Source organism: Porites lutea, chromosome 5 (genome assembly GCF_958299795.1).
Source record: "Porites lutea chromosome 5, jaPorLute2.1, whole genome shotgun sequence".
In the NCBI taxonomy this organism is placed as follows: Eukaryota; Metazoa; Cnidaria; class Anthozoa; order Scleractinia; family Poritidae; genus Porites; species Porites lutea.
In genome coordinates, this window is record NC_133205.1 from 20539823 (window position 1) to 20550246 (window position 10424).

Here is a 10424-nt window from a genome sequence, read left to right on the forward strand (position 1 = left end):
TGAAACACGGATCCAAAGAAGACAACGTACTTTGGCTGGGAAACCTGTGGTAGCGTCGCCAAATGTCGGTTGTTTTCTGAGACTAAAAATTTTTATTCTGCATCGCTTTCCCTTGTACGTCAGAAGCCTGGGTACGAGATTACAGTCGGTACAATATATGTCCCCATACATCAATTACGTACCAAAACGTTTAGGCGGAACTCCGCTGAATAGAGGATCATTGCAGGCGCAAAAGAGGACAGCACTCAAAGCTGATGCTAAGTTCTAGTTCTTTAACCAGCATTTCCTCAAATATTTCGAACGCTGTACTGTTATGCATGACTGAATTTGATGCAAAGAGACTAGCCAGCCACCTGAAGGAATAACGATGACGGAAGACTACGAAGTCCCTCTCAAAAAAATTGTTGGAGAGGCAGATGAACATGGTAGGAGTACGAACCTTTAACGTTAAGCTTCTTACTAAATGGGACCATTCTGGTATTACATGAATCCCGCCTGAGAAAAAGCCGATCGATTATTGGAGGGAGGGAAGGTCTTTGCTGTTTGACGCTAGCTGCACCCAGCCCCCCCCCCCCCCCCCCCCCCTACATGAAATCAAACCCTAACCACTTCCTTGTTTTGGTATTTACAAAACATATCACATGCCCGACAGGTTTCAGCCTTAATCAAACCTCACTGCTCTTGATTTTTAGAATTTATTCACACATTTACACTCTATTGCTTTTATTGTTATCACGCCTATTTCATGACAGCACAGAATATTGTTGGGAAAAAAAAACCCTTTAGAGTGAAGCTCTTATTTAATTTGTAGCTTGTGTACAGATTCTGCATAATCCCTCCCACAAGCTACATTTAAATTATTGCATTTTTATGTTCTGATCATGCTTATGCAATACTTTCAAATAAGTTTTAGACTTCACAATAAATAAACTTCTCTTAAGTGATGATGCCTAATTTCCTTCTGCCTTTAACACAAGAGCAATCCTAAAATAGTGAGAACCATTAAAATCTGTGTGAATCAGCAAGCATAGAATCATTGAATCTGTGGGTTCGCAGTTCAATTAACTTGTGTGAAGCACAAAATTTTAACATTATCTTCATTCACGTTCTTGCATATATTATTGATAAATGTATCTTCCATAATTCTTTCCAAAGTAAATTGCTACACTGTACATGTAGAGGTATAAAATTAATCAGACAGATTTTAAGTTACATATTAGTTTTGGATTACTGCAAATTCAGATTTACAATCATACTACGGAAATCTCCAAGATGCTAGATTTGGTAATAATGCTCATTGGCAAGAAAATATGATCAAAAAAATCAGTTTAAAGTTGAGTCATGTCAGAGAAGTTTTAAATGCACTATTAATTAACATCCAACACCATTTATAACCCAACGGTGATTGCCAAGGCGTCTGCGAGTGCGAACAACACTGGCATCAATAAGTGCACCATGGTGCTTATCTCTAGCATCCTCGTCAACTCTCTTTCTGGTAAGGGTCAGCAGACCAATATTACGGGCTGTGGCGTTTAGAGATTCTTGTAACCCTTCTCCTCCCTTGACAATCTCACGAGCTTCAGGCAGCTGATTACCTGGGTGGCGCTGGTAAACCTGTACAGCTGGACGGTCCAGACGCTCGCGTGTAGTCAGATCAGAATAAGCCACTGGACCCTGCAGTAACATAGCATAATATTAAAAAATAAAAATAAAAATCATGCCGTAAAAGGTACTTGAAATAAGTTCTATATTAAAAGTGGAATATTGCTCATGGATTGTAATGAGGGGTGGAATGATGCCAAAAACTAGCATCCTTGCCGGCATTCCATTCCCAACTACAGTTACGTTACCGAACTTAATCCCTCTTGCCCTTCACCGTCAAACACCAACTTGGGCTAGCATGAACAGAAGCCCACAATCAAATCAATTAATCAATCAATCATTAAATATAGGGGAACACTGAACAATGAAGTACTGTAATGTACTTTTACCCCCCCAGCCCCATTCAGACCCCTTCTCCTTTAAATTTCTAGTTCCTCCTACATGTACTTTGGAGAGGGGTTGGGGAGGTAGGCATAGATAATCAGTTTCCCAACCACACACTGTAGGTAATGAGACAGTCTCACATATGAGAATCCACATCTTTGATATTATCAATATTTATTGTTTCCCTGCTCACCTTGACAAGATCTCATAGAGCCCCTTAAAGGTTTATATTACTGAAAGGGAAATTTATTTCCTCTCATTGTCAAGTCCAACTTACCAGTGTATATCCAAGGGCCATCTCTGTTGCATCATACCAGCGTTTACTACGGTGAATGGCCATGCGAGTTTCTCCAGCTCCAACCAAAAGGTGTTGCTAAAAGGAAACAAAATTAATCTCAAAATTGATTCTATAGACTAGACAAATTAAAATGCAATTTGCCATGATAACCCTTAGTAAATGTATCTACACTGTGTACACAGAAAGTCATATCTGATAGCCCAGGGCTAGTGGATTTTGCCATTGGGCTTGTGAATTCTTTTCTTACCTTTCCCAGCTGTCAAGTGCTGTTGTTTGGGGTAGGGGGAATTCAAATTACAGTTATTGTAAGTCAAATTTTAAAAGTTTAAAGCTGTTTTTCAAGCTGATCTTAAACAAAGGGAAATAATTACAGTTAGGGATGAACCAAACTATCAGAAAAGTTTAATAGCTGGGGGTTGGGAATTTTAGAGCTGCATGAATTTTTTTTATTAACATTTCCCTTGCGTGAATGTTATTTTTAGACCATGCAGGGATAAATATATCTTTTTAGGCCAGTGCATTATTATTATTTTTTTCCAAAAGATTTTCCCATGGACAAGTATTTTTTTTTCATAAGATTCTCTCTTGGATAAATATTTTTTTGTACTTTGTTCCCCCATAACTTTTCTAATGGTCTATCCCTTATTATTTAACAATGAATTAATAATGCTGGTAATGAAAAAGCTACATGTAATAATCAACATCTAATAATTAATCCTGCTCATCGTATGGGCTAGTTAAAAAGACTCTCGCCCTAGTACATGCCAACTGCAGCTTGCCCTTAAAACTATCTTTTCATTGCACCCTAACTGTACCTCACCTTCATGGTGACTGTTTCAGCAACCTTCTGTGTGAGACCATCATTCACAGATTGGTGTGCTGCCTTTTGAAGCTTGACTGTCTGCTCAATTGCTTCAGCAACTTCCTTACGCAGGTTACTAGACCTTTCTCTGGCTTCTGCTGCTGTTGAAATTACCCTCGCACACTCTGGTGTATAAGGACCCAGGGGTTCCACTGGGGGAGTGGCAGGTTTCTCAGCCTGCCCCTCCTTGATACCCGCACCTCGCACTGAGGACACAGCATGGCATATGAGGTCAAGCACCCTAGACCTTTCTTGTAAGCAGGCTGTGAGCCTTCGTCTGGCACCATCAAGCACCTGAAGCTGCTTCTGCACTGAGCGTAGCTGTGCTTCCAAAATCCGCTTTAACTTTAACAAATGTTGCCGTTCTGCAGTCAAAAGGTCATCTGCACCATCAGACTCCTTTGGTCAAAATAAAGCAAATTTGATATGATTAGTATGAATGGAGCTAATTATAACTTGGCAAAGTGGTTGGAGCACTGCAATTGCAATCCCTGATCTAGCACTAGCTGGATTTTTGTTCTTGGTAATTAAGTCCTGAACTCAACTCCTCAGTCAAGCTTGTAAATACATTGTAGCCAACTAGTTGCCTTGCACCAGTTGGGATTCTTGACCTTGTGGGCCACAAATGAAAAATACCTGGTTTATCAGATGTGTATTATTATTGTGTTACCCCTATAAGGTCATTTTTTTCCTTTTCTGTTTTAGCTAGGCATTAAAAGGTAATAAAGTATGAAAATTGGAATCCACTGACAGTGTGCATGTTTGTGGAAGCTTCCAAGTCCAAGATTTGAATGTGTTTTGGTAATAGTCAAGAGTGGATTTTTTTACTAGGCAAAGGCACGAAAGCCACGTACATAAAGTTACCCTTCAATGACCTGGCTTCTATATTAGGTGACCATTTTTGTTGTAGGATCAATGGCCATCATGATTCAAGGTGGTTATATTTTTTGTCCTCACATATAGGGTAAGCAACTTAAAATAAATATTTCAGGGTGGAGGAAAGCTTAAGTGGAGGGAGAGGTGAGATGATGAGTTGCCACTTTTAATTTCTGGGGTCCTGTGGTTTATCCAAAATGGCTACTTAGAAGTTGACGTTACCCAATTTCAGATTTGTGTGAATAAAATTATGTAAGAATTTAGGCATTACATGTAATATTTCATTTGTGAGGCCTAAAATATGTTACGATGATATTTCAATGATTAAATGTTTTGCTCTTGATATGCAATTATTTTTTTCCTGGGGGGTGGGGTGTTGGAGAGGGTTTCAAAAATGACAACTCTTTTTAGAAATGACTTGATGGGTTATGTTAAGTCATTCTAAGAAAAATTGAAAGAAAAAGATTGTATTTACATTTTGAAGGTAGGGATGGGGCTGGGGGGAGGGTGGGGGGGGGGGGAAGTGGCTTTCATCCACTACCTCTTGTATGTTTGAGGATTATATAATAAATTATACATGTTTGTCTTTGTAGATGTTCCAAAATTTAAGTTAACCCTTTTCCAGTTTGATATATTCTCCTCTGCAGAGGCAAGAACATTTAACTGGAAAGAAAAATTAATAGTGAGCTAGTTAACAAGACACAAAGGAAAAAGTCCTCCCAAAGCTCTTTCTTGTCCACCTTTCCCTGGCCTCACCTAGTGGCAAAAAGAGGCTTCTGTGGAGGACAGCAAAGTTGGTTACAGCAAAAGGCCTTCAGTACCTCTAAAAATTTTGCATAACACCAACTATAAATATAATTTTTCTGTTAAATTTCTACCCATCCACTGACATCCCTAGCAAAATATGCTTCCCTTAACCTGTTGGGGAGTGAAAGCTTAGGAGTGGGCAATGCCCTTTGTTTACTTTTCAAAACAAAAAAGGGGGGTGGGGGAGTGCAAAAAAAAAGGAAATTAAAAGTAAGAACATTTCTCTGCCATTTTAACGGGCATCCTATTATTTAATTTAATTTCAAAACCACATCACCCCGCATTTAAGAAAATCTGAACGCATCAGTCACCATTACATGTAAAACGAAGAGCTCCTCATAAATGTACATCTGTACAATATTTCATGTATGCAATAGAAGAGATACATGTACCTCTGATTAATAAAAAAGTGATAATAATAATAATAATAATAGTAATAATAATAATAATAATGCTTCTCAAGACTACAATATTAATATTTGTATGCGGTAAAACCTCGTGATAGAGGGTTTGAGCCAGGCCGCGCCATTGCGCCAATCCCGCACTGCAATTGGAATTGTCCCTTTAAAAAACGGCCAAGGGGACAATTTGTCCCCTTCAAAATTTAGGGAAAAAACTCGAAAGGAAGCACACACGAAGAGATTTATTTCAGTACAGAAATTGCAAGCTGAAACAGAAAGTGGAAAGTAATTTTTGTCGCACCTTTAGAGTTCATTCCAAAGTTACGTTTTAGTCACGTTCTACAGCTATTTTTGTCCGAAATCTAAGACAGGGCTTCTGATTCTTCGCGCGGTCACGGAGCCGCGAAATTTGGTAGAAATCTTATCAAATACATGTCTGTACAACATATTTGAAACTTATTTCAGCTATAGGGGCTATTTACTTGCCGTAAACTTGCAAATCTATCTTGGAACGTGCAAACAGATTATGTTGCGAAAAACTGGGCACTAGCCATGATGTTAAAGGCTTTGCCATTGGTTCATTTCTGGAGCGTATTGTTGTTGAAAAAGCAAATGATGACCTCTGTTAGAAAAACATTAAAAAGGCTGGTCTGATCAGCGCAAAACCGATCGATTTCTAGTGAAATTTACCTTGAAAATAACCACAAAATTGGCCGTTTTTTTACTGATTGCTTTTTGGTGAAGTTTGCCCTGAAAACTCCCGCGAGATCAGCCGATTTTTCCGCGAATTTGTCCCTAAAAATCGCGCGAAATTTGACTTTTTTTTCCGAGACCTATCAGAAGTCCTGCTAAGAAGACAAACCCCTTTGGATCAGCAGAAGGGTGTACAAATTTCTGTCCCCCTAAAAATGAAAATGTCCCCCAAAATTTTAGCCAAGGGGACAAATTGTCCCCCAGTGATCAAATCCTAGCTCAAACCCTGGTGATAATAATTGAACCTTATTTTAATTTAAATACAGCGTACCCCAAGCTGAGAAATAAGCATAACCAATTATTAGAAAATTTAATAAACAATCATGAGCTTTTGTCTTGTTGTTTTGCATGGTTACGCGATCCGGCTGGTCTAATATATCGCTCTGACACTTTTTTACCGGGTTTGATTTTAGCTCATGTTAAGTGTTACTTCTTTTAAAATTTAAAACCATTTTTATAGTATTCTACACACAACCCTAAAAATAATTTTGGAAATTATTAGAGTGGCCAACAGTTAATTGTTTCTCTATACATTTTGGTTGAAGTCAATATACAATTATGTTTCCGAATCTATTATCATCAAAGTGCAAAATAAGGATTGAGAATGCCATCAACGTAATGATAGCACCTACCTTTCACGTTTGCTTATTCGTTAATACTATAACCTTAAAACCCACAAATCAGAATGGATATTGCTTCACGGAGAAAAATCCGGAACCGAACGGACAGTTATGAAGCCTTTAGCATAATATTTCTGTTCAGCTCGAATTAATTGATTTTAAAAGTACTTGACATTCCTCTGTGTCTAAAAGCGAAATTCCTCTGGTTAAAACTAATACTTCGAAAAACATACTTAGAGAATAATATGCTAAACTATTCAGATGTAGATCGAGTTACCTTTTCTCGAAGGGGCCTTGTCTGCCGTTGCATTGTAGACTTTGTATTGAGGATGATATCTTTTCTTATATGCTCCAAAGTCCTTTCTAGATCCTGTTTTCCTCTCAAAAGGGATTTAATCTCTTCATTTGTGTCCAAAAAACTTTCTCGAAGTTTTACCAAAACGGCCCTTGTGGCTCGAACATAGGCATGAATCCTTGCATTACTCTGTTGAATACTTGTATCTCTTAGCGATGGCAGCGGGTCGAGTTGTTGTCCAAGATCGCAAGCTTTGTCACTACGGTTCACAACTGTGTGGGAAAGCCTGATGTTTCTTATACTTGCATTCTTCCAGGCGTCGGAGCCTATGGTAGCTCGAGTACCGGTTACTTCCATTTCTTGAACAAGACCTTCGTCCGAGTCAAGAAGGCGGCTCAACTTTCTGTTGTGCAAAGCGTGGAGGGAAACTGTGCTGGTTACCATAGCAACTAATTAGCCTCGTTTTCGCATTAGAAATTTACAAGATACATGTTCGTGACAGGTGGCAAAGTCACAAAACAAGCGGAAAGTACTGTAAAAAAAGTTATCATAAAAGAAGCAAAAGCAATGGAAAAGGAGAGCATATAATAGAGCAACTATCCGGAATACAAATGACAAAGAGAAAAATTATGAGATCAGTTGCGTGACCCGACTTCAAGACTGTCGTGACAGAACACCGTGTGACTTGAGAACTGTGTTACTGTTAACCTAATCACTGATCATGAGGCCGCTTTTTTTTTCCCCTCAGGTACATACCTCATTAACACACTTTCCTTCGATTCCCTACAACTTCAGCTTTTAATTTTTCTTTTCTTTTTTTTAAAGTTTTGACGTGGGTCAACTAAAGTTTTAAAATCGTCGAAGCAAAAAGCAAACTGCGGTGATAAACATAAGGAAATATCAACGCATTTCTGGTGAGAAAAAAGACTTAGACTTGACGTTTCGTAGGTTCCAACATACATCTTCAGCTGTACTAAAATAACAACAGAAATTTAAATGTAGAATAAGTAACTAATTAAACAAACAAAAGATGACATATAATAGGAAAATTTGCATATAAAAGACATTTTCATTTAGTGAAGGTTCTAAATCCCTAATCAGCAGAGTCTTCTTTATCCTACAATGTGTCCGACCGTCCTCTTTCCAAAATTTCGAAATGGTCCCATTTCAAGTTAAAAGTCGTCTTCGTTCTTGCTCGATTACACTTACAGCCTTTCCAGGTTTCAGGAGTTTTTAAAGTTGAATCCGAACCATTTCCTAAAAAAGCGGCCAACCCTCCTGGCCATACTGCGAATGTATAGAATAAGGCAACTCAAGGGTAACAGTCTCCCCCGGGGGGGGGGGATACTTTCTTATAAGAGGCTAATGGAGATGTGCCGCTGGATGGGGTCGCATTTTCACGACTGGATTGACTTAGAGTTACTAGAATGGGGTCGCACATTTTCGAATTTTTTGGGGTAAGACAGTTCCTCACTGATTTATAGTTAGCAAACGTACCAGAATGTTTGTACTGTAGGTAAGGTGAAAATTAAAGTGTTCTTCATTCAGTTTAAAAAATGGGTCAATTCATTAAAATAGAAAGCGACTAAGTTGGGATCGCAAAAATTACATATTTGCCCAAAAGTGAAGATGGGGTCTATAATTGGTCACAGAATAGACTAAAATGGGGTAGGGGCTCTAAGAGGCCAGCCCGCACATACCCAGCAAAAATTTACCCTCCCCCTCCCCTCGGGACGGTCTCGTCTACGTTTTTCGGGAAAACCTGGGATTCAAAGGATTTTGAAGTATAGTGAAAGTGACATTCGGGATTGAGCGGGGGATAAGGGTAACGGGTTTCGTGATGCCAAACAAGCCATCGATATTGCGGGATTTAGCGAAAATTTGGATCAGAACCGGACGGGATGTATTGAAGAACCCTGTTGGAGACCCTCGAGGGTAACACGCGCGTTATTCCAATTTTTCCGCGCGACACATTATACCTGGCACGTGATTTGTCAAAGTTTTTCCTATTCTTTGTTCTTTGTCAGACCTTTTGTGTCAACTCCAGCGATTAACTTATTAACATATAAATTAAAAGAGTAACACAATCATTCGGCGAGAGCAAGGATTATTGAGCTTTTCATTAACAAAATCTCTGCAGAAGCGTCTTTTAAGATTATTATGTTTAAGGCTTAATTTCGAACATGACAGATGTACAGCTCTACCGTGATAGTTCAGGAAGCTTGCCGTAGTGAGTTGCAATGAACGGTTCAATTAGGTGTTCAATCGAAAGTTTTACTGACTACCTTCTGGTTTTGTTTACAGTTTGTCTCACTGGGCTGCGAAGGAACCCGCCAAGCACCGATTTATGGCGGGGAACACGGATCACTGGGCAAAGATGAAGCACAAGGTATGTTACAAACGATTTTAAGGCCCAAATGTTGTCCTTTAGGATAGCTGTAATAAACATTGCCTAGAAGTAACGGTTGTTAGGGAGCCGATTCGCTGGTCTCCATGTCGATTTCTTTCACCAAAACCTCGCATCCGTGTTGACATTTTGTCACGTTATATTTATCAAGTTTTATAAAAGAAAAAACTGCTACACTAGAAAACTTGCTAAAACTTTTACTTTTAGGCAACAACAATAGCTGTAATGTTCTATCTTTTATGGACACAAGCCGAACATGACTACATGTATAAGGAAAGGAACGTCACGCAACGAACTGTTGTGTCCTATGCACACGAGCAGACTGAATGAGAAAGGCCATTTTCTGTAAATTTTTTTCGCCGGTGTTGTCATTAGCTTTGAAATTATTTACCCGATAGCCGTAAAAATTGAAAAATTTTAACCGTTAGCCGTAAATAGGGTAAAAAAGAGTTAACCGTAAAAGAAATTGTTACCTAGATTTGCTACTTTTAAGGAACTTCAAGGTGCTAAACTCACTTATGAGTGCGTTTTTTAATTCCCGGCTAGTGTGACTCCGTACGCACGTTAGGCGAAGCGCCTTTTAGGTGTTAACCAAAAACATGTAGGCTCCATTTCCGACGCTCTCTCGGGAAACTAATTTTTTCCATTGCGAAAGTGTGGCTTCTTGCTGGGGATTAATATTTGCAATTTTCTGGTTGTCGTGCCCTCGAAACACTACTGATACAACACGCAGAGATGTCATTGTTTGTAAAACACAATCTTGGTCAAGGCATTTCGGTGGAGAACTCGCTCGGACCACGTGACCCGAAACGCATTAGCCGCGCGGAATAATGCGGCCTACGGACAAGGCAACGGCAGACAGTCGTTCCGTACAGTCCTTCGCTATCATTAAAAACACTGGACACGGGAATTTTGTTATTGGCCGTTTTCACACTAGAGCTAAAAATGGATCATCCGTCTGAGACTAGCCTTTGTACAGTCGCGCCCTCCCCACAGACACCCCTTCTCCGATTTTTTCTGAGGGGTGGGGGCGGCTGTAGTCAGGCTATCTGGAACGGATAATCCCGTCTTTAAAAGTCAGGGGGATTGTTCATTCAAAATTAAAACTATTCCATTTTC

The 10424-nt window shown here is 39.3% G+C and overlaps 2 protein-coding genes across 2 annotated transcripts in view; one reads left to right on the top strand and one right to left on the bottom strand.

Annotated features, from left to right (window-relative positions):
* Positions 1–681: 681 nt before the first annotated feature.
* On the bottom strand, positions 682–7302 carry LOC140937758 (tektin-like protein 1). The gene is made up of 4 exons (XM_073387323.1): positions 6881–7302; positions 3105–3545; positions 2264–2359; positions 682–1674 (listed from the first exon to the last, which is right to left on the bottom strand). The coding sequence occupies exons 1-4, from the start codon at positions 7253–7255 to the stop codon at positions 1372–1374; spliced, it is 1215 nt and encodes a 404-aa protein (XP_073243424.1). The 5' UTR covers positions 7256–7302; the 3' UTR covers positions 682–1371.
* A 1659-nt stretch (positions 7303–8961) lies between these two features.
* LOC140937270 (uncharacterized) overlaps positions 8962–10424 on the top strand; it is a 6295-nt gene continuing 4832 nt past the window's right edge. The window contains exons 1-2 of the mRNA XM_073386812.1: positions 8962–9128; positions 9203–9287. Coding sequence (XP_073242913.1) covers positions 9082–9128; positions 9203–9287 — 132 coding nt within the window. The 5' untranslated portion in view covers positions 8962–9081. The remainder of the gene's footprint in view (positions 9129–9202; positions 9288–10424) is intronic.